We start from the raw sequence: 24,303 nt of genomic DNA, 5'->3' as shown, positions 1-24,303 counted from the left end.
TAAAATTTTCATCTAACTCAAAAAAAAATCTGAAGGGCTTTAAAATGTTACCGTGCAATGGAATTGTAACTTTCTGTCCTGTTGTCCCTGCAACTGTGGCTGTGGCCATCGTTAGAAGAGTTTGCCCAGGTGAAATTGATATATTTTCAACAGTGATGCTTGAAGAGGGAGCGATTTTCAGTTTTGTCCCGTCTGTTATAATCTTGTCCATGAGCATTTCTTTTGGGGGATCCTCTCCAAAAAGTCTTCTCTTAGCACTTCCAGCAGCAGGAGAACTGTAGCGTTCATGGACAGAAATTGGAGACAGTGGTTGTATATCTAATAAAGACAAAAATAAATTTAAAATAGTTTGAAATGTATTGTAAAATCATAAATCAGTTTCACTCATTCATTTGCTAGGCACTAAAGATCTAGCAGTGAATAACACTCTGCCCTCACTGAACATCGGTCTAATGGGAGAGAGAGGCATAAAATAAGTCATTAAACGTAAAGTAAGTCAATAAAATGTGAAAATCACGATAGTTAATCTTCCTTGTTTTTTTCCTTTTTTTTGGACTGGGGATCGAACTCTGGACCTTGAGCTTTTGAGGCAGGCAGTAGAACCACTGAGCTAAATCCCCAGCCCATCTTGTTTTTTGAACCTCTGTCTATATTTAAAGGAGCAACATATTAAGGATAACAGAAACGGAGTGACAGAATGATGTAACCACTAAATTTAAGAAGTACTCCAATTAGCTTTTTTCTCCCAATCTTAACTAGTAAATAGCACCTGAGAAAAAGAGAAGTAAAAGTAAAAATCAGTGTTTTGGGTCATAGTTTTGTCTCCTTCCACCCTCTAAGCAGTTTAAGCAGCAGCCATGGCTTTCAGGTTTAGTATATACAGAATTATCTTTAATGGGTCCATCAGAAGATAGGAATAAAAGTGATAGGACTCTTTAACCTGCCCTTAACCTGGGGGCTGGCAGTAGTGCATTCATCAAAAAGAAAGTAAGGGGGCTGGGGATTTAGCTCAGTGGCGCCGTGCCTGCTTCGCAAGCACAAGGTCCTGAGTTTAATCCCTGGCGGGGGGAATGTAACGGCGATGTACTAGGCCTCTTGTCTAGTGCTGACTTGCTGCAGGGCTACTCTCCATTACGTATAGTCAGAGGGAACAGACAGGTTCTTTGGGCTGTTTCAACCATACATCTTTTCTCTTCTGTTCTTTCCTCAACCAATTATTTCTTCGCAGACATACATATTATACTTTAAAAGTGAAGGCATCTCAGTATTCATTTTTATATTCACTTATTAGACAATCATTAATCTATTTTCAAAACATTTTTAAGAGGTATAAAAATTACTCTGGCAATGATCTGAGAGCTCTCTGTACTAGTGAGATGGCTAGAAAAATAGTCATGGTTAAAAAGTCTTTTCATTATTCCAAGCACTATGAAAGCAGCAGCTCTGATTTCCTCAGTAAATAAACAGAAACTATTTTTTTCCTTTTTTTTTTTTTTCTGAGACAGAGTTCAGGCTGGCCTTGAGCTCACTATGTAGTTCAGGATGGCCTCAAACTTGTGGGAGTTTCTTCTACCCCAGCCTCCCCTAAATGCTGGGATTACAGGTATGTGCCACCATATCCAGGTAGAAATTTCTATTGTAGTTCCCAAGATGCTTTTGCAGGAGTCTACTTGGATGGCTCATATCTAAGGAATCCAAGACAGCCCTTGAATCTGACTAGGACGGCTCAAAGGTGATCAAGAGAAGACTTGAGTTAGTCATACAAATTCTCTGAAATAAATTTTTCTTAGGGCAATATTGGAAAACACAGTGGAGGATATTATAATATTTAATAAATATACAAATGAAAAACTGACCCAAACATAGAAAGAAATATGACAATTTGCTGTACTACAGAAAAAGTGCTTAAATGCATGGTTAAAGTATTCTTGGAAAAATTTTTTTTTGGGGGATGGTACTGGAGGTTGAAGCCAGGGCCTTCACACTGAGCTACATTGCAAACATTTTTGGTCAAGTACCTTTTTTTTTTTTAATACTGGGGATCGAACTTGGGATCTTGTGCTTTGCGAGGCAGGCAAAGGAACCACTGAGCTAAATCCCCAGCCCCCAGAACATTTTTGTTATGAGACAGGGTACTGCTAAGTCACTAAGTTACCCAGTGTGGGCTTAAGCTCTTCCTGGGTGAGCCTTCCAAAGTGCTAGGAGTATTACACCACCATGCCTGGCTCCCAGCCCTCTGCATTATTGATGAAGTGTGATTGAGAATTACATTGTGCATCTTATCCTGTTATAGTAAGTCAGATTGCCATTTAATTTCCTTTGAAGTACTCTGCATTGCTTCAAACATACTTATCCTTTTTTTCTTGCCACTTTCTGGAGCAGTTCTGGAAGTCTTTTTTTGTGAGTGTTTTTAGTTGTGCAAACACGGCTGCCTTGATGTCCTAAACGGACTCAAAATGTTTGCCTTTCATAATTATTTTGACTTTGGGGATGAGCCAGAAGTTACATGGTGCCAGATCAATCAATAAGGTGGATAAAAACACATTGTATGATCCTGCTTTTTCACTGGATGACAGCAGCATTCAATGCTTTAAAAATCAAAGCTTCTTGGGGCTGGGGATTTGGTTCAGTGGTTTTACCACCTGTCTTGTAAGTGCAAGGGCCCGAGATCCTTCCCCAGTACAAAAAAAATCACACCTTCTAAAGATATTTACAAAAGAGGAGTTCCAGAACTGCTTCTAAAAGTGGCAAGAACAACAGGATATGTGTGTTTGAAGCAAGAGGAAGTATTTTAAAGGGGATCAGTGTCAATGTCTTTTCTTGTAATACATTTAAAAAAAAAAATTAATATTCACTGTATTATTTGATCATCCATTGTATTTTGAAATAGTTCTTGCTATGTTGTCCAGGCTGGCTGGACTGGAACCTGCCATTCTCCTGCTTCAGCCTTCCGAGCGTTTTGTTGTTTTGCAGTGCTGGGGATCAAACACAGGGCCTCACATATACTACAGAAGTGGTCTACCACTGACCTACACCCCTAGCCCAGTTTAGTAAAGTTGATTTGTTTTATATTTTTTGAAACAGGGTTTCTTTATGCTATCCAAGTTAGCCTGGAACTTGTGATCCTTCTGCCTTAGCCTCCCAAGTGCTGGATTGTGGGTATATACTACCATGTTTCGTCAGCCTGTTAAGTTTTTGTGTTTTGTTTGGTTTGTTTTTTTGAGACAGGGTCTCACTATGTTGTTCAGGCTGGCCCTGAACTCAATGTGTAGTCCAGGCTGGCCTCGAACTTGAGGCAATCCTCCTGCCTCAGCTTTCTGAGTGCTGGGATTACAGGCGTGTACCACCATGCCTGGCTGTAGCCTATAATTTTTTTTTTTTGGTACCAAGACACAAACTCAGGCCCTTGTGCTTGCGAAGCAGGCAGAGGAACCACTGAGCCAAATCCCCCGCCTGTCTGCTAAGTTTTTGAAAAAGAAAATGATACCCCATGTTTGTGTTTTAAATTATGCTGTACTAAAATATTTTTACTTCTCTAAATATTAATAAGTGGCAGAAGAATTTTAGATATTTTGTTAAAATTTACAAAGGTCACAAAACAGTGAGTTACTTCCACTGATTAATATCACATTGCATTTATAGCCCACAAGTTGTTTCTGTCATTACAGACTTTCTGTAAAGCTAAGATTACAGATACAAACACAAAGGCATATACACTTCCACACACAGTTCAAAAATGGATATAGAAGGGCCAGGGATTTGGCTCTTTGTACTGTCCTCGGGACATGTTTGAGTTGGAAGGAACTCTATAGGTTTCATTTCCTTATCCAGACACTCCAGTAATACTGAGCAAGTGGCCTCTTCTTTATTCATTGCTCTCAGAATGCCATCTATGTACCATTCAACACTTCTTTTTTTTTTGGTACCGGGGATTGAACTCAGGTCCTTTCGCTTGTGATGCAGGCACGGTGCCACTGAGCTAAATCCCCAGCTCTCATTCAACACTTTTGATGTGTCTCCAAGCAAGTACTTTATCCCAGATCTATTAGGTATTTGAGCCATAAAAATTCTTTTGGGGATTAATGGGAATTAAAATTAGTTGAACTACTTTATTTAGCAATTTGTAAATATCTAGTAAAGTTAAAATACCCAGATATTCCTGCTAGGCTTATGCCCTCAAGAAACTCTCACATGTATGCATAAAACAATAGTACAAGAATCTGTATGTGGCACTGTAACAATGAAAAACTGAAAACAGTCTTAACTGTTTCAGAATAGGAGAACAGAATAGCTGAACAGAATAGTTTGTACAAGGGTGATAAAAAATGTAAATATTTAAATTTTAAAAAATCATTACAGTGAAAGCCACACTGCTATTAATCCCCCTCAAAATGCTGCCTTTCACTTCAAACATACTTACCCCATCATTATTACCACTTTCTTAAAAATTCTAGAAGTTCTCTTTTGTGTCTTTATAGGTGTGACAAAAATACAGTGAGTAAATATTGTGCCATTTGAATGAGAAAAGCAAGCTGTTAAGAATATTAAGGTTGTGTCCTCACTCACTTCATTTACTTCATCTGGCACCTTAAAACTTCTGGCTCTTCCCCAAAGTCAAAATACCATGAAAGGTAAACGTTTAGAATCAGTACAGGACATCCAGGCAGCCACAAAAGCACAATTAGAGACACTCACAAAAAGCGACTTCCAGAGCTCCTTCAGAATGTGGCAAGAACAATGAAATAAGTGTTCAAAGAAGGGGTTAGGCGCGGTGGCCCACATGGTGCCTGTAATCCCAGCACTTGGGAGGCTGAGACAAGAGGGTCACTGTGAGTTTGAGGCTAGTCTGGGTTACACAGCAAGACTCTATCTCGAAAAACCAAATCAAACATACTCCCCCAAACCCCCCAAAAAACAGAAACAAAAAAAGTAAGGGGGAGTATTTTGAGGGGGATTCATGATAATGTATCTTTTACTGTAATAAATTTTTTAAAAATTTAAACACAGGGCTGGGGATGTAGCTCAGTAGTTCGGTGGCCTGCCTCGCAAGCATAAGGACAAGAGTTGAATCCCCGGCACCAAAGAAAAAAAAGGATATAGAGGTACCTTACCTGTATAACCTTGTTTATCTTTTTAGAGATTTTTAACTCGCTAAAAAAAAAAAAAATCCTAGAATTATATAATGCAAAGATGTATATATCAGTTTGCTGTGTCACAAGAGAAAGTAAGGAAAATGCATTAAAATCTTGGCAAGGCTCAAAATGAACAATTTTAAGAGAGTATAGAAAAGTCATCTCTTAGGGCCAGGGATTTAGCCCAGCAGTTTCGCCGCCTGCCTTGCAAATGCAAGGACCCGAGTTCTATTCCTGGTACCAAAAAGAAAAAAAAGAAAAGTCATCTCTTAGATAAACTTGAGCATCTAAAGGAAATATGAGTTCTTTATTTGGTTTGTTTTTTTATCTTGCTATGTAGTTCAGGACGGTAGTGAATTCACTTTGATCTTCCTGTCTGTTTCCCAAATGTTAGAATTACAGGTGTGTGCCACCATGCCCAGCAATGAATTTTTTGTTTTAAATATTTATCTTTTTTTTTTTTTTTTTTTTGGTACTGGGGATCAAACTTGGGACCTTGCGCTTGCAAGGCAGGCAGTGGAACCACTGAGCTAAATCCCCAGCCCTTAAATATTTATCTTCTTATAGAGACATATATAAATAAAAGAAGAATAAAACTTTTGTCAAAATTAGAAAAGTAGGTATTAATTTAAATAATTTCCCATTACCATTTAGGAAATAAGTACATGCTTATTAAAAGTTCAAAATACCATTTCTACAATAATCATTATATGAGCTTTAAAAATAGACTATATTGAAAATTGGACTGGAAATCCTTAATATAAAAGTATATGACAGAGCTGGGGATTTAGCTCAGTGGTTCTGCCGCCTGCTCACAAGTGCAAGGACCCAAGTTTGATCCCGGGTACCAAAAAAAAACAGTATATGATATACCACAAAAAGGTACTTGGATAAACATTAAGTCCCTTCTCATACCCAAATAAATTATATCTTAATATAAGATTGAGACTTAAAAATTTCCCTGAAATAATTTTTATTATTTTTCATCATTTTACCAATGTTGACCTACCCCTTCGAAGACCCCCACTGTCTGTCCGAACTTCCTTGACTCTTGGATGGATTATAGGAGACATTGGCATCATGGGAAGATGACCCTGTACATTTCCTCCATTTCCTGTTTCAAAGTTATTTGGAAATATAACCTATAGAAAACAAAAATCCTTTGCTTTCATACAGATGAACTCAATCATTAAAACTTAGACAAAATGAGAAAAAGTTTTAACTGCTTTTATTGTTTTATTTTCCTTTCCTTCACAAAATAGCCTGCATAAAATGCTCAATTATTACCACTCATAAATATATAAAATGACTTCATTTCACTCAATCTTTTAATTTACCCATGCAAGATAGTGAGATTCATGAGAAGTAAAACTTTGAAACAGGCACTCTCATCCTCCATTTAGGGATGAGGAAATTGAGGCTCTAAATGTGAAAGTTGCCCATCACTACACTACTATCATGTAAGAAGAACAGGGACCTTCAATCCTTTTCCTTCAAATTCATAGCTTTTCTTCCTTTTCTCAATGGACTTTATAATGGATATATATACTGAAGACTGACCAATTAATCAGAGTCTGCTGCAGAAGACCAAGCTGGGAAGAAAAATTTCAAGAAACTACCTTGTTTTCAATTCTTCCCGGTCTTGAATAGTTCTTCCATTAGTTTGGGATTAGGGAAAAATTCAAGAACGTTAGTTAAGTATAAGGAGACAGAAAAGCAATGAAAGGTCAGACAATATGAACTAAAAAGAATAACAGATACAGAGGGAAAAACCCCTCAATTTCTCCTAAGAAGCTGACCTGTTGAATGTCATTTGTACAAAACTTTTGGCACAAGCCTTTTATTTTTAAATTCTAAATACTACTAATGAGGTGTTCAATTTTTTATATAGACATTTGAAAATTTAAGATTTAAACATTTCTTGGCTATGATATCAAAAGCACAAGCAACAATGGAAAAAAAGCTAGAAAAATAAGACTTCATTCAAATCAGTAATTTTTGAATTCTAAAAGATACCATCACTAAAGTAAAAAATCAACCTAGAGATTGGGTGAGAAGTTTTGCAAATCATATACCTGATAGGTAATTGTATGAATATATAGAGAACTTCTATAAGGCAATAATAAAGTAGTAGAGACAACCAAACCAAAAAATGGGCAAAGGATCTGAATAGATATTTCTCTAAAAAAATGCACAAATGACTAATAAATACATGGAAAGATGCTGAACGTGTCAGGGAAATGTAAATATAAATCAAAACCATGAGGAAAATATGACCACATCTACTAGATGCAAGAAAGACAGATAATAACAAGCAAATGGACTCTTTATAGACTTCGTGGTGGGAAAAAGAAATGGTGCAGCCATTGTTTTTTTTTTGGTACTGGGGGTCTGAACCTAGTGCCTTCCAACTGAGCTACATTGTCAGCACCCACCCCACTGCCCACTGTCTCACCTGCCTTTTTGGGGGGTGGTACTTGGGATTGAACCCAGGACCTGTGCACTGAGTTACATCCTGAGTTCTTTAAAAAAAAAAAAAAAATTTTTTTTAAAGGTTTTAAGACAGGTCTGTCTAAGTTCCCAGGCTGGGCTCAAACTTGAGATTCTCTTGCCAGCCTCCCAGAGTGGTGGGAGCCATCAAGTCCAGTTCCATGGCATAACCACTTTAGAAAACACAGTTATCCATATGACCCAGCAATTGTACTTGTAGAACTGTATTTTCATTATGTACTGCAAACATATCACAAGAAAGCTGTGATTTTTGAAATCATTAGATTATTAGCCTTGCCCTTACTTACTTCTTCACAGGTAGGGATTTTGTTTGCAGAAGCCAAGAGAGCTCCCCACAGAGCAGAATTGTGACTCCATGCTAAACTCTCTAAAATCTGTTCTTCAATGCTGTTCAGGTGTTTGACCATGTCCCTGGAGAGTCCCTCCTCTGAGCGAATCACCACCTCAATAACCTGAAGAGGAGAAAGGTGAAAAGATAAAGTGGTTTCAAACAAAAAGTTATAATCTGAGCTTTCAAGCATAACTTGCTTCAGTCTCACTGTGACACAGAACCAAGGTTATCTCTAAGCCATAATTTTGTGACTTGCTAGTATTTTGTAATTTATAGAGCAGCTTTTATAAGGTCTTTAAAATATTTTCACATACATTTCTGTTTGTTTTGGTCTGATTTTATACATAAAAAACTGAGGCAATGATAAGCAGAAATTAGTAAACACCAAAGAGTCATGTCCTGGGTTTTTAGTCCAGTTCTTACTATCCTATCCCAGACTATCCTTCCCAATTTCTCTAAAGAACAGAATGAGCTACTTAAAATCAACTGTGGGCTTTTTCTCATCATAAATACCAAATGGTGAATGACTCTGGCATAGGAGAGGCCCAGGAGGCCCAGGAAAGGAAAGCCACGGCAACTTCTGAGTTGGATTTCACAGTAACATCTGGGTTTGAATCAGGGAGCTTATAGAGGAAAGGGTGAAGACAGAGCGGATCCCCATCATCAAGGTGGGCCCCTCTGATCAAGGACACAAAGCTCAAGTATCTGGAGGAGACCTATTTCTTTCCTATACATTGAAAAATCTGAGATTACTTTTTTTGTTTTTTTGGTACTGGGGATTGAACTCAGGACCTTGCACTTATGAGGCAAGTGGTTGCACCACTGAGCTAAATCCCCAGCCCTGAGATTAGTTTTTCTGATGCCATCCCTGAAGGATGAAATTTAAGATTATGCCCATGCAGACAGAAGCAGACTAACTATGTTTAATGCATTTGTGCCTCTGGGGATTACAATGTCCTACTGGTCTGGGTATTAAGTGCTCCAATGAGGTAGGTAGCCGCCACCACCACCCAAGGGTCATGCTGGAGGAACAAGATTGCAAATTCTTAATTGTTTCTTTCAAGATAACAACAGGATGCTATGGCTTTGTGTAGGTGTGCCTCCTTCCTGCCCCTGCAGAGGACCATAATACTCTGATTATGGCCAAAGCAGGCTGTAAAGAGAACCCACAACTGGTGTGTTTTGAGAAGTGAGTCTGGTAGAAGCATATGTGCCAAGTTCAGAGTAACTCACATCCAAATTCCACTCCCACAACTAAAATCTTCTGACTAGAGGATATGTACTAATACAACCATATATTTTGTCTATTCTGTTCCTAATTCGAGAATGCTTTGTCTTGCCCTTTATGAGCCTTGTTTGCATTAATTTCCATAAAAACTGCACAAAGCCTTTACTCCAGTTGATTACCAATAAAAGTCAGTGCCTGGGACCGGCCAGAGCCTTTGTTTATTGCACCAGTATTGGTCGTCCTGGCTCCCTGCTTTCTCTCCTAGTTCTGTCTCAGTGTATTTTCTTCTCAGGCATGTGTCGTATACTGGGCAGGGTACTAGAACCTAAGTGCAGGGGTCTCTGGCATGTCCCTGAGTCACTGGTACTATATTAGCCACTGTGTTCAAGAAGCTGCGACAGATGGCCAGTACTGTTGACTGTTACACCTCCGTCAGGGGCTCCACTGTCACCCTGGGCAATGTCACCGTGAATGAAGTCTCATACGACGTCAAATTGTGAGTATAGGTTGGAGGTAGAGTACACAAGGCGTGGGTCCAATCTTCAGCAGCAAAAAAACAAAACAAAAACAAAGCCAAATTGCAAAAACTAGACTTTTTCCTAACTGGAAAATGTGAATATACATATCAACATTTAAGTAAGTATACTGCATAGAGTCAGTTTATCCCAAGAATCCTAAAAATATTTTAATCACACTCAACAATTCAAACACATAAGCTTCCCAATGATGTATATTTTCTACAACTTTAATTCAGGTAAATTTTAGGTGCAAACATTTAATTCTTCAAATTAGTATTTCTATCACGGGTAGTCTAAAACTAGCATAGTTGGGCCGGGCACGTAGCTCAGTGGCACCATGCCTGCCTGGAAATCACAAGGTCCTGAGTTTGATTTCCAGTATTGGAAAAAACAAAAAACAGAAAACAAAACTAGCATAGCTAAATATATGAACTAAAACATGCCAATAAATGTAACAGTAGCATTAGTCTTACATTGGACACTACATACCATTAACCGTTATTGATTAATTGTGATCATGTAATTCGGTACTTAAGGCCTGTTTTATTAAGAGAAAAGCTAATAAAAATAGTTCTAGCAGAAAAAAGATAGGCAACACGCAGTCTGAATTACCTCAAGTTTGGGAAAGAAGCATGATAGGTTCTACTTTCATTAACTAGACCATAATCACAGTCAGGTTTTTTTTTTTTTTTTTTTTGAGACTATGTAGTCGAGACTAACCTGGAATTCACTATGTAGCCCAGGCTGGTCTTGAACTCAGAGATCCTCCTGCCTCAGCCTCCTGAGTTCTAGGATTACAGGTGTGCACCACTATGCCTGGCTCACAATCAGTTTTATTTGTTTCATTTTTCTCCTTTTTGCCCCCATCTACTTTTTTAGGCCCTCTACCACTGAAGTACCTCTCCTGGCCACCATAATCAGTTTTAGACCTTTTCTTTTTCCTCGGAGAAAGTATTTTTGCTTTTCGTTCTATGCCTATTTAATAGGATTATTTATAAATATGAAAAATTCAAAGTTAATCAGTACCAGGTCACATTTACAAGTCAGTCATGGAAAAAGAACTGAAGCTGTGAAATTGTGTTCATTTACCAATATCCTCACCCCCACACTTTGCCTTTTACCTTGATTCCATCTAAAAGAAGAATATATAATTCGCATACCTCTGGAGAAATTTTTGTAGATGTCATGATTGTGTTCTTTCAGCACTAAACATAATGTTTATATGAAATACATAATAACAGAACTTTATGATCATCTCACCTTATAAAAATAAAATGGCTGCAAGTCGATAATTTCAATAATCCAAGGAAAAGTACGTGGTGAACTATAGGCAAACAGAACAATTTCTAAACAACAAGCCATCAAAGAACGATGAAATATATCTTGCTCTAAAAGAACCTTGGGAAAGAAAAAGACTATAGTTTAATATTTCTCAGCATTCTATAAAAAAAGAACAAGATTTTAAAAAAACCTATACAAATATTATCAGAGACAGATTACCAGAGTTCTCAGGCTGGGGGGATAGCTCAGTAGCAGAGTAGCAGAGTATTTGTCTAATACACACAAAGCTCTAGGTTGATCTGCAGCACCATTTTGGGGGGAATAGATTTCAAACTGGTAAAGTTTTCTTATATCTAAGCTTGTTCAGTGGTAGATCTTACATTTAAATGAAGTGTATATAACAGTCTGCTATGAAATCTAAAGATAATAAAATAGTCATTATTTCCATTAAGTGAAAAGCATGAGGATTGGTTCTTTTTCTTCTGAGTGACAGTTAACTGTTTTCTCAGCATAAATGTTTACTAGTCAAAATGTTGAAACGGAAGGTAACATAACAGCTAAGACAAAACTCAGAGAAAAATATTTTATCGAGAAGATAAAGTCCTCTTTCACCACTGAATTTAAGACCTGATGTTTTCAGTCTTAAAGATGGTGCTTGTCACCTATCATCCCAAATCGATAGAGAAAAAAACAAAACAAAAAAACCCACAAAACAATAAAGAGAGCAAGGAAAGAACCTCTGGTGGGTGTGGTGACTCATGTGTGTAATACCAGCACTTGGGAGACTGAGGCACGAGGATTTACAGTTTGAGCCCAGCATGAGCTACATAGAAGTTCAAGACCATCTTGGATAAAAGTAAGAGCAACTGTAAATACAAATTACTGAAAGCAGGAGAAAAGATGATAAATTACCCAGCAAACAGGAGGATACTCATATAAAGGGACTGCAGAGAAACACTTAAATGTACTCCATGAACTCTGGAGAAGATACAGCATCTGGGGGCACAGCAGAATGGAATACTGAGGTAAGGCAGAGGCTGAGAGATGCATATGAAAATCTATCTAATACCCTCTAAAGGGTCAAATGACAGACCTACAGTCTACCACCACAGGAATCTGAACTACTTTCTAGAGAAATTGAATCAAAGACAGAGCTAGAGATTAACAAGCACAGAAGAAAAGGGTTTTGGTGAAAGTCTGCAGACTAAACAATGAGATCAAGTTTCCCTTTCTCGTTCTGCTCTACAACATCAAGAGCCAGACAAGAGCGTAGAAGATCTGTCTTGGAGAAACCAAAATATTTCAGAAAAGCCTATAAAATATCAATAGGTTAGAGTCCTTAATTCTACCTGATCATCTGAAGCCACTGGATTTTTATTCCTACTCTTGCACACTCCTGAATCAATGTTTTAGTGTCTTATTCAAAGATAAGTGGGCAGCCAAGAATAATCCAATAATTGAGGAAAACTTCTAACTGAAATTCACAGGTCAAAGAGGAGACACAGTAGGTAACAGGAAAAAAAAAATCAAAGAAATTGATGCTGACCTCTGCTGCTCTTCATAATACTCTATTAGTCTCTTAAAACACTGCTTCCAGGCTAGGATTTCTAAATGGATTTTGCCAGTAAGCTGGCAGCATGGACTGGATTTACTTACTGACATATCCATTCCATGAAGTCTTCGCGCTTCCTGAGCCATTATAGTCTCTAGGATTTTATAATACAAAATTTCTGCCAATTTTAATCTGTTTACAGCAAAGTCTAAAAGAAAGAGAAAAAGCACATGCAATTAAAATCTAGTACGGATTGAAGAAAAAAACTTACATAAACTTATATGTGGTACATTAAAAGCTGGGATCTAGCTCAGCAGTACAATAGTGCTTGCCTAGTATGCATGATGTCCTGGGTGTGATCTTCAGCAAAGAAAAAAGAAAAGAAAAAAATGGGCAGAGAAACTTGAATTTCTAATTTTGGGAATAATCTATTTACTTTCAATCCTGTGCCAACTTTAGTTTTGTCTTCTTACCTATGTGAGATCCCGGCTGTTCATCTGTTGATTGAGTATAGTGTTGGCAGAAAGTCTCTCCAATTCCTTTCACTATTTTCATAATGTTTTCCATAGGATTCCGCATACAAGATCTACAAAATACAAGAGGAACCTAGTTATTAGTAAAAAACCTAGACTATCAACATTTTTCCTTTTGAGAACTATTTTGGTGTTTTTTGTTTTATTTTGTTTTTGTTACGGGGGATTGAACGCGGGGCCTTGTATTTGCAAGGCAGGCAGCAGAACCACTGAGCTAAATCCCTGGCCCAGCAGTTTGGTTTTTTGGTCAAAGTTCTACTCTCTGTTGAAAACCTACAAATGTAAGCAGAACTTTACATATGTAAAGTAATATACACACACACACACACACATACATATATACATGAATTTCACATAAAAATAAAGATGAAGTTCACATAAAATAATTATATATATTTATATATTTAAGAATTTGTTTTTATAAATTTGCTACTTTATCTCATATAAATGGAATACACCTCATATAAATGCAGTCATGTAATATGTCTTCATCATTTACTTATTTCACTTAATATAATGTATTAAAAGTTCATTCATGTTGTAGCATACCATAAGATTTCCTTCTTTTAAAGACTAATATTCCATTGTAAGTATACACTGGTGGTGGCGAACCTACGACATGTGTGCCACAGAAAACATGCACAAGCCTCTCTGTTGGCAGATGAGCCAAGTTACCCAAGACTGTGAAAGTGGGCAGCAGAAATATTTTTCAAATCTAAAAATACATATAGAAAATTCTACATTTGCAGACAATCCTACAAGCCATTCGGAAATCTACAAGGAGTTTTCTCACATTGTAACAGCTATAAGAAAAACTTTTGCTTTGTATTTTTAAAAATAAATTTTATTTTATCCTATGACCCCCTTGTGCCCCCTCCCTTCCCTATGTACAAAAGCTTTGTTTCCATTTTTTCCTTCCATTTTCACTTTTTTCTTGTCCCTTCCTTCACAAAGGATAATTTTAGTAACAGATTTTTGCAGTTCTGTAAGATGAAAAAAAAAACCACCATGTTTTCTTCCTTCTCCAAATAAAGGCAAATTTGAAGAACTTTATCTTTCCTGCTTACATTGGTAAGATTTTGGAAATCTGAAAATGGAGCTTTTAGAACTTCAAGAAAGCTCTATCTGGAAAAATAAATTCTATGAGCTGCATGCAACATTTGGGAAGACAGTGGAGATTCAGTATGAAAGGATGACAAAGAACAGCACAGTTGGTAGTTCTGAAAATGAAATCCTTAAAGTGTGGATTTCTCTGTCAAATAATTTTAAGTCAGTGAAAGCACTTGGGTTTGCTTTTCTTACTTTGTTTGGATCATCTTATGCTTATTAGGAGCTGTTTTTGGCTTTGAATTATATCTAATCTGAGAGACTAATAATAGATGACCTAGGTGCTGCATGTGTTGCTCTCAAACTATAAAGTCTGAGCTAAGGTTTGACAAATTATCAGCATGTATACAACAGCAAAGATCATGTTAATTGTGCAAAAGCACAACAAATGCAAACTTTTACCTTCCAACTAAAAGCTGTATTATTGAAAGCTCTGTTGTTTTTCTTTTTTCTTTTCTTGAGACAGGGTCTCACTATGTACTTGAGACTGACCTGGACCTCACTATGTAGCCCAGGCTGGACTCGAAATCACAGCGAACCTCCTGCCTCAGCCTCCCAAGTGCTGGGATTACAGGCTTGTGTCACCATGACCGGCTCATGTGTTTTTCTTTTAAGACAATAGATGTTCTTGTTTGAATTGCTTCTTTTCTAAATTAAAACCTCAGGATTTGGGTTTAATTGCAGTGTTGGCACTTTGTGATAAGTGAGTCTAGGGTTGGTTTAGACATTCAACCTTTAAAAGGTTCACCATCCCTGGTATACATATACTGATTTTTTTTTGTTTTGTTTTAATTTATCCATCAACATTTTGGTTGCTGCACATTTTGGCTATTAATAATGCTGCAGTGAATATGGTGTGCAAATATCTTTGAAATCCTAGTTTTAATTCTTTTGGACATGTTTCCAGAAGTAGTACTGCAAGGTTATATGGTAGTCCAACTTTTTTTTCCTTTTTGAGGAATCTTAGTACTGTTTTCCATAATGGTTATATCATTTTACAATCCTACCAATAATGCACAAAGGTTCTTATTTCCCTACATTCTCACCGTCACTTGTTACTTTGTTTTCGTTTTTGGTGGTAGTGGGAAGATAGTGTAATGGACGTGAGGAGATTTCTCATTGTGGGTTTGATTGCATTTTCCTGTTTTTGATTTTCTCTTTTTTTGATGCCAGGGATTAAACTCAGAACTTTGCGATTGTGAGGCAGGCGGCGGCACCACTGAGCTAAATCCCAGGCCCCAGATTGAATTTTCCTGGAGATGTTCAGTATTTTTTCATATGCTTATTGGCCATTTGTTTATCTCCTCTAGAGAAATGTCTATTTGAATCCTGTAAATATTTTAAGTCAGATTATTTTTTTTTTGTTATTGAGCTGTACGAATTCTTTATGCATTCCAATTATAACTCCTTATCTGACATAGTATGACTCCATTCAATAGTTTTTTGAGAGAGGAGACAGGGTTTTGCTATATAGTTCAAACTGGTCTTAAACTCAACTATGAAACTCAGGATTGGCCTTGAACTCACAGTGATCCTCCTCCATCAGACTCCGCAGTGCTGGAATCACAAGCATGTGCCACCATACCTAGCTAGCTTTTAAGTTTTAAGTAGTCTCATTTGCCTATTTTTAATTTTGTTTCTTGTACTTGGTATCACAGTGAAGAAATCGCCGCACATTTGAATGCTATAAAGCTTTCCCCTTATGTTTTCTTCTATAAATTTTATGTCTTACATTTAGGTTTTTAATGCATTTTTGTTAATTTTCAAATACTGTTTAAAGTCTTTATTCTTTTGCATGTGGACATTCAGTTTTCCCAGCACCATTTATTGAAAAGACTATTCTTTCCCCATCACACAGTGTTGGTATCCTTCTCAAAGATCACTTGACTGTATTTGTGAAGATTATTTCTGCACTCCCTCCACTGGTTTAAAGATTTGTCTGTCCATATATTGTCCTGTTTTGACCACTGTTAATTTTGTAACATGCTTTAAAATGAGTGTGAGGCCTCCAGCTTTGTTTTCTTTTTGGCTATTCCGGGTCTTATCAGATTCCATATGAATGTTAGAATGTTTTTTTTTTCCTGTACCTGCAAAAATTGTCAGTGGAATTTTGATAAAGATTACTTGAATCTATAGATTACTTTATGTAGAATAAATATCTTAACACTAAGACTTTATTTATTTATTTATTTTTGGTTTTTTGAGATAGTGTCTCACTATGTAGTCGAGACTGAACTGGAACTCACTATGTAGCCCAGGCTGGTCTCCAACTCATAGATTCTCCTGCCTCAGCCTCCCGAGTGCTGGGATTACAGGCATGTGCCACCACGCCCAGCTTAATGCTAAGACTTTAAATCCATGAATTGATATGTCTAATATATTTTCATCTGGGTTCTTTGTCTTTTGTATTCTACACTTGCTTCCTTCCTTCCCTTTCTTACTGCTATAAAATGTTTGTATAATTGCCTCGCTACTTTTTTCAACTTACCCATGCTTCAGTGAGTAGTGCAATACAAACCAGTCTACTCAAATAGAAGAAGTCTACTCAAAGGGAAGAGCTCCATGATAATATTCCAAACTTACCCGCAACCTGCCTCTTCTGAGCTAGTTTTGAGACTGGGGGTTGTTCTACGTTCCTATAACTGAAGGTTTGGGGACTGGGGAAAAGCTCAGCTGATGCTATGGGGAGCTTTTGTTGGAGGATAAAGGCTTTGCTTTCTCTTCTGAGATTTAGTTAAATGTCTCCATTCCAGAATTTCCTATACCTAGTAGTCTCAGGGAAGTCTTCTAGTTTCATTTGTTTTTGTTTTTTGTTCATTTTTGTTTTTTGAGACAAGGTCTTGTTATTTCACAGGATTATAGACTTCCAAATATATCTTAAAAGATAATTTAGCTCTGACATTTCACTCTTATTACCCCTGTGTTTAGAGTGGCCTTGAACTTGTGGCAATTCCCCTGCCTCAGCCTTCTAAGTGCTGGGATTACAGGTGTGTGCCACCACACCTGGCTTTTTCTAGTTTCATGAATCTCCTGTTACAGAACAGAATCCTGGAATAAGGTAGCCTCTAGCAGATTTTCATAGTTCTGTTGTGATCCTGGCGGTAATATACAGGAACTTTCACTTGGGGAGGTTTCTGTGAATTTTTACACATCTGCTTATTTAAGGCCCATTTGTTTCTCTCCAAATCTAGAGTAATAATGAATATTCTCAAGAGTCTATCAATATAAACTCTTTCTCAGTACTGTTGCTTGAGGATGGGCACACACAATATTTTTGCCAGTGTTACTATTCTCTAATTTCTTTAGGTATTAGGAAACAAATTTCTCTGACCTATAACTTTGTAATATGTTTTGAAATGAGAAAATGTGAGGTCTCCAGCTTTGGTGGATTCATTCCACATCTTTAACAGATAACATGCCTCTTTAAAAAAAAATTACATAACATTCCATTTTGTAGCTGTACCACCAATACTAATCAGTCTCCCACTTTGATGACATTTAAATTGAGCCCATTCAAAGTCAATCTGAAACACAGTGGCGCACGCCTGTAATCCCGGCACTTGGGAGGCTGAGGTAGGAGGATCTCTACGAGTTCCAGACCAGTCTGGGCTACATAGTGAATTCCAGGTCAGTCTCAACTACACAGTGAGACCCTGTCTCAAAACAAACAAACAAACAAACAAAGTCAATCTAAAAATAAAAAATACGTGACACAGGGGTAATAAGTGTGAAAGGTCAGAGCTAAAGTATCTTTTTTTTTTTTGGTTTTTGAGACAGGTTCTCACTGTGTAGTTGAGACTGACCTGAACTCACTATGTAGCCCAGGCTGCTCTCAATTTACAGTAATCCTCCTCCCTCAGCTTCCCAAGTGCTGGGATTATAGGGATCGCAGGCACTACAGGAGTGGTGCCACCCCCTCCCCACATAAATTATCTTTTAAAATATATTTGAAAGTCTATAATTCTGGGAAATAACAATTTTATCTATTTATCTATGCCTCCTCCACTCAACTATACCTTGATCCATTTTATATAATGAGTTGCATTTTAGCAGATTCTCACATAATTTCATCACTTTCTCATACATTTTTTTTGAGACAAGGTCTTGCTAAGTTGACCAGGCTAGCCTTGAACTTGTAATGCTATTGCCTCAATCTTCCAAGTAGCTGGGACTATAGGCATACACCTCTACACTTGACCCTCTATATAATTTTTTTTTGAGACAAGGTCTCATTATGTAGTTCAGGCTGGCCTTGAATTCACTATGGAGCCCAGGTTGGCCTCAAACTCATGGCAATCCTCCTGCCTCATACTCCAGAGTGCTGGATTATAAGCATGTGTTACCATGCCCGGCTGATCTACACAATTTTTAATAGATACATCTTTCTGATTTCAGGTCAACTTATTTTATGATAGAAATGATATAGCAAGACTTGCCAGATGTACAGCTACTACCTAGAGAATTACGATTATAATGAAACAATGTAATAAAGAATCTAATTTAAAAATACAAATAACAGTATAGCACTTACTCAAAAATATTTGTAAGTTGTTTACTTGGTGCATTTTTCAGTCCAGCAACAATACTCTGTAAGCGGCTCACACTTTGGGTAGCTGAAGCAACAGGAGTAATGACTGTTTCTTTTTCTCGTAAATATCCTCTTCCTGTCAGTGGGGTAGAAGGTGCAAATGATCTTTTCTGTAAAAAAAGAAAAATCTATAATAAAAAATTACATATTATATATTTATATTTAGTTATATATTTAGTTCAGTACATGTAATATACTCTCTATTTATATTTACTGCTGAGTTACTTTTCCTCCTTTTCTGGAGACCCACTACACTTTAAGCAACAGTGTAATATCCATACATTTGAACAATACCTTTTCAAAACACTTTCTATGATCTTATTTCATCTTCATAAAACTCATTTGAGCATACCTGTTATCTGAGCCCTTTGGGAGGCTGAGGAAGGAGGATTGCAAGTTTAAGCCCAGCCTGGACAACTTAGACCCTTCTTAAAATGAAAAATAAAAAAGGCTGGGATGCTGCTAGGTTCCAAGGCCTTGGGTTCAATCTCCACTGTCACCCCCAATATGCCCCATTTGAAATGTAACACATACCTATTTTTATATTACATATGAGGAACTTGAAACAGAAAAGTTTAAAAAATTTGTTTAAACTAACTAAGTTAACAACAGAGTTGCCTTGCAAGCGCAAGGACCCGAGTTCAATCCCCGGTACCAAGAAAAAAAAAAAACAACAACAACAACAAAGTTAACAACAGAGAATGTACTAAAACTTAGGTTTTCCATCTTCTAGATCAATGAATTTTCAATTAGACTTAATTCTATAAACCATTTCACACACAAATACAGAATTAAATCCTGACCATTACCAATCAAGTCTGGAGGTACACGGCAACAGTCAGAGAAGAGTTTGTGCGATGGGTAATAATGCAAGCTAAACTTTAAAGCAACGTAATACATGTTTAGTGGAAGCAAAGAAAGAATGGTAAGAAAGCATAAATTCTTATGTGAAAAAACACATACTGTTACATATGATAAACCCAAGTGTTCTGGGGAAACAGATCCAAAATATAATTAACAGCAAGAAACATAATAAAATGCTAAATGTCATAGTTCTAAAAATTACCTTTTAAGGCTTTCATGGGAAATATGAATTAGTAGAAGAAACTCAAAATTTAACTTGAAAGATGCTTCTGCTGTTAGTAGAATCACAGAGTAAGAAAAAGATCATTCAAAATTGAGGCCAGGCTAGGTAATATTACTTTTTCAAAGTGTTGTTGAAGGTTACACTCCACATTAGCTTGCGCTGTCAGTTTTCCTAATGGGGTGTCACCAGTGAATTTTCGGGGTGTTCCAATTTCCTCTTCTGCATCTGCTCCCAAAAAGATCCTCTCATCAAAGTCACCAACAGTTAGAACATATTCTTCATACTCCTTATTCACTGCTTTGCTGCAAAGAGAATTATTTCAAGCTGTTAGAACAAAACTAAGTTATTCAATGAATTAATCTTGGCTTCAAGATAATTTCAAACCCATGGCTTGGGAGAACTAACAGTTTTCTAGTTTTTATTAAGTTTCAGAGATTCCTATATGATTACGGACATTCTTTATAGTCACACACTCAAGAATAAATTATTTCAAAAAATAGGAGAAAAGAGAATGTATATTTAATCTAAAAACTAGCTTTAGTTAATTCAGTAAAATAAAATGGTATCTGATCACTGAGGAAACAATTGTGGTTTTAAAATATGGGCATTCTGAATTTGTTAACATTTCATTAATAGAATATGAAATCAAATGTAGAACACATTTCTGGGAATTGTGAATAGCAGAGAAAGAGCCTCTCCATTTGGTATCCAAACACTGGAATATAGCAACATGAAGAACATAAGGAGGAGGTAAGTGGGATCCTAAGACCAAGCAAGGATCTGAACGAAGAATTGAGGCCCACTGGGAGATTGAAAAAAAGAGACCTTGGGCCGGGGATTTAGCTCAGTGGTTCCACTGCCTGCCTCAAAAGCGCAACGTCCCGAGTTCGATCCCTGGTATCCCCCCAAAAAAAGAAGAAAATAAAAAACCTCAATGCAGAAGATGGAAATGGTAAGCAGCATATTCTCCCTGAGCCCTGACTCATCGCAAAGGAGGGGCAGCTTGAACCTGCAGACACATGGTGACTAATGGTTACCCCACAGGTCTCCACAGAGCAACACTCCAGTACAACAGAGCAGTAGACACAGCAGACTGCACTGGATGGTGAGTTATTCAGATTCAGGCATTCCCCAGGAGAGGGTGATTGGCTGGTAGCCATCTTGGAAAGAGGCCAATGAAGCTCAGAACAACTTTGAGCTGACTCTACTATCAGCTGTCAGTGTGAGGTAGAATTGTGTTCAAGTCAGCAGAAGGTCAAGGAGCTGAGTGCAAGCTGACAAAGAGGCACATGGACTGTTGTAGGCTGAAAAAAATGGGCTCCAGCCCCACAGCTAGAAATCAGCCTAAACTGTAGTGGAACTAACAGTGAAAGCTTGTTGGAATTATCCAATACCCCACTGAAAATCTACAGATGGCTTGCTGGGACTAAATCAACATGGATCTGGGTTCTGTTTGCTCACTCTACCAGTGATAGCAGAGACATGCCCTGAAGTGGAGATTTAAAAAATTTTTTTTTAACTTTTGCTTTATTATCTTTTTTTGTTCTTTTTGTTTGTTTGTTTTTTGTTTTTTGAGACAGGGTCTCGCTATGTAGTTTAGACTGACCTGGAACTCACTGTGTGTCCCAGGCTGGTCTCGAACTCACAGCAGTCCTCCTGCCTCAGCCTCCTAAATGCTGAGATTACAGGTGTGTGCCACCATGCCTGGCTGGTCTTGTTTTTATGTGTCAACACTGTTTCTAGTATTCTTGTTTTGTTGTTCTGTTCTTCTTTTTATTTTTTCCTTCTCTCTCTCTGTCTTCTTTACAAGTTTTTGAAACTTTGTGTATCTTCCTCTGCCTTCTAGCATTGCTTTAACTCTCTTCCTTTTTTTCTATTTCTCTATTTTTCCACCAATCCCTTTTAAATTTTCTTCCTTGAGGATAAATTTGTCATCTTGAGAGAAAATTTATTGTATGCAATTCTCTGGTTTGCTTTAGATATTCTTATATAACTATAAATCTTGTGAAAGATGGCAAATTAAGAGTTACCACAGTTTGTCATTTTCTAGGCTATGTTTGATGCTATTGCTATTGTTGAATGTACTACTTTAGCCAAAGTGACATAATTGTTCTAATCAGTTGTTCTTCCTTGTATGCCAGGATAGAGATTGCCTAATTCATAAACAGATTATTATTAAGGAAGCATTATGCCTTTCAGGATGGCCTTGAACTTACTACGTAGCCCAGGCTGGCCTCAAACTTGTGATGATCCTTCTACCTCAGCTTCAGGGATGCGGGCATTATAGGCATGTGCCTGGCTTTTAACAAATATTTATTAGCAGCCTATAATAGGTCAGATACAATTAGTGCTAGATACATACCTATTATCAGTAAAACTGGAGAGGTCAAGGAGGCATTCTCCTTTTAAAATCTAGGAAGAAAAATCATTGTAGCATATTATATAATTAAAGATATTAATACACACAGAAACAGAATTTCCCTTAAATTTCACATTGATATAAAACCACAAAAAACATTTAAGACCAGAAAAACCTAATTAGCATACAAATATTTTAAAACAATTTTAAGTTGATGTATATGAATATAATCGCAGCTACTGAGGGGGCTGGGGCAGAAGGATCCCAAATTTGAGGGTAGCCTGGATGACTTAAGTGAGAGCTGTCTGAAATTGAAAAATAAAAAGGGGTGGGAAGGGCTGGGGATGTAATTCAATGCCTAGTACTACAAAATAAATGCAAACAGCATTTAAAAATCAAGTTTTATTGATCTCAGGCACCATAATTGGGCAGGGATTTGGCTCAGTGGTTCCGCTGCCTGCCTTGCAAGCATAAGGGCCCAAGTTCAATCCCTGGTACCACACACATAAAAAATAAATAAATAAAATAAATAAGACCGGGGATTTAGCTCAGTGGTTCTGCTGACTGTCTTGCAAGTGCAAGCAAGGTCTCAAGTTCAATCCCTGGTATCAAAAAAAGCAAAACAAAAAACCCCCCAAAACCAATCAAGCACCATAATCAGTCAAATCAAGTTTTGAAAATAGTCTGAGCTTAGTCTATGCCAGCACTTTCTAAATTTTAGTTATAAGAATCATTAAAACTAAACAGGACAAAACAAACAAACAAACAAAAAACCAGGTTGCTGGGCGTAGTGGTGCATGCCTGTAATCCCAGCACCTGGGAGGCTGAGGCGAGATGATTGCTATAAATCCAGGGCTACCTTGAGCTTTGTAGGTAATGTGCGAGTGGCTATAAAACTATAGAGGATTTTCTGTTCTTTTTAAATGGAATTAATGTGGAAGTTGTTATACTATTTTTTATAATCAGCAGTTACATACTCAAATTGTGTGAGTAAATTAGCTTACTTTGGCTTCTTGTTTTTCATAATTATTTATAAGGCTGACTCTGATGCTTTGTTCTTCAGAATTCTTTATTATAAACTTCTAAAATTGCACGACAATGTGTTTGAGAGTGAATATTACTGGTCACAATCTTAACCAGCTCAGTTTCTTATATCACACAAAATCAAAAGATATAACTATTTTTCAGCAGAGCCTGAAACCCAAGAATCTTGACCCTGAGTCCTAAAATGTTGAGTGCATCTTTTCCTTTGAGACTGCTACCCATCCCTAAGCATGTCAGTCATTTAATTATAAGTACAGTACCTTCCGATCAAAAAGTTTTGCAATATATGGTTTAAAGTAGTGCTCCTTTATTCCTTTTGCTTCTACTAGAAGTCCATCATGCAGTTCACACAGTATAGCAATGATGCAGGGAGGCTCTTCAGAAGCCCTAAAGTCAGCAGTATGGAAATCAGATGGTAAACCTAGTTTGGCAGAGTATGAAGGGGAATAGGAATAGGGAAAATGGTTAATTTTTAAAACTTTTTCCAAAAACTGATAATTAATTTTCAAAATAAATAAAGGTCTGACCTTTAAATGATGGATTCAGCAAGTCTTGTCTGTTTGGGCACATAATGGCATTGGCAAAAACCAAATCCAAGCAGCACAGAAGTAAATGATAAGAGTTTACTAAATCATCCCCAATCATACGAAAATTACCTTTATAAAAAATGGCAAACACCAGAAACCTCTCAGTCAAGTAGCACCATGTAACCACAGCAGAAATGTACAACAATTGAAAGTGTTACCTTACCCTTAGTGTAAACAAACAGTGTCCAACAAAAATTAAAGAGATCCTTAACACTGCAAGGAATCCTCCTACAAAGAGAGAAAAAAAAAAGGTGTGTGTGTGTGTGTGTGTGTGTGTGTGTGTGTGTGTGTGTGTGTGTGTGTGTGTGTTCTAGCTTAGTAACAACCATTTAAATAAAAACAACATGGGCCTGGGATTTAGCTCAGTGGTTCTACTGCCTGCCTCAACAGCAAGGTCCCAAGTTTGAGCAACAGTACCAAAAAAAAAAAAAAAAAAAAAAAAAAC

General features: G+C 37.2%; 1 protein-coding gene across 2 annotated transcripts in view; it reads right to left on the bottom strand.

The window, feature by feature from the left end:
* Rbl1 (RB transcriptional corepressor like 1) overlaps positions 1-24,303 on the bottom strand; it is a 53,595-nt gene that overhangs the window by 19,379 nt on the left and 9,913 nt on the right. For both annotated transcript variants that reach the window (XM_019209933.2, XM_019209934.2), the window contains exons 3-14: positions 24,022-24,086; positions 23,799-23,927; positions 23,532-23,692; positions 22,231-22,280; positions 19,984-20,170; positions 18,725-18,891; positions 13,027-13,139; positions 12,658-12,761; positions 10,981-11,118; positions 7,931-8,095; positions 6,142-6,274; positions 52-318 (exon numbers count right to left, since the gene is read on the bottom strand). In XM_019209933.2, the coding sequence (XP_019065478.1) occupies positions 52-318; positions 6,142-6,274; positions 7,931-8,095; positions 10,981-11,118; positions 12,658-12,761; positions 13,027-13,139; positions 18,725-18,891; positions 19,984-20,170; positions 22,231-22,280; positions 23,532-23,692; positions 23,799-23,927; positions 24,022-24,086 (1,679 nt within the window). The remainder of the gene's footprint in view (positions 1-51; positions 319-6,141; positions 6,275-7,930; positions 8,096-10,980; positions 11,119-12,657; positions 12,762-13,026; positions 13,140-18,724; positions 18,892-19,983; positions 20,171-22,230; positions 22,281-23,531; positions 23,693-23,798; positions 23,928-24,021; positions 24,087-24,303) is intronic.

Source organism: Fukomys damarensis, unplaced genomic scaffold, assembly GCF_012274545.1.
Source record: "Fukomys damarensis isolate Sample0158 unplaced genomic scaffold, DMR_v1.0_HiC HiC_scaffold_22, whole genome shotgun sequence".
Lineage (NCBI taxonomy): Eukaryota > Metazoa > Chordata > Mammalia > Rodentia > Bathyergidae > Fukomys > Fukomys damarensis.
The sequence above is the reverse complement of the archived record's forward strand: the minus strand, read 5'-3'. Positions and strand labels throughout refer to the sequence as shown.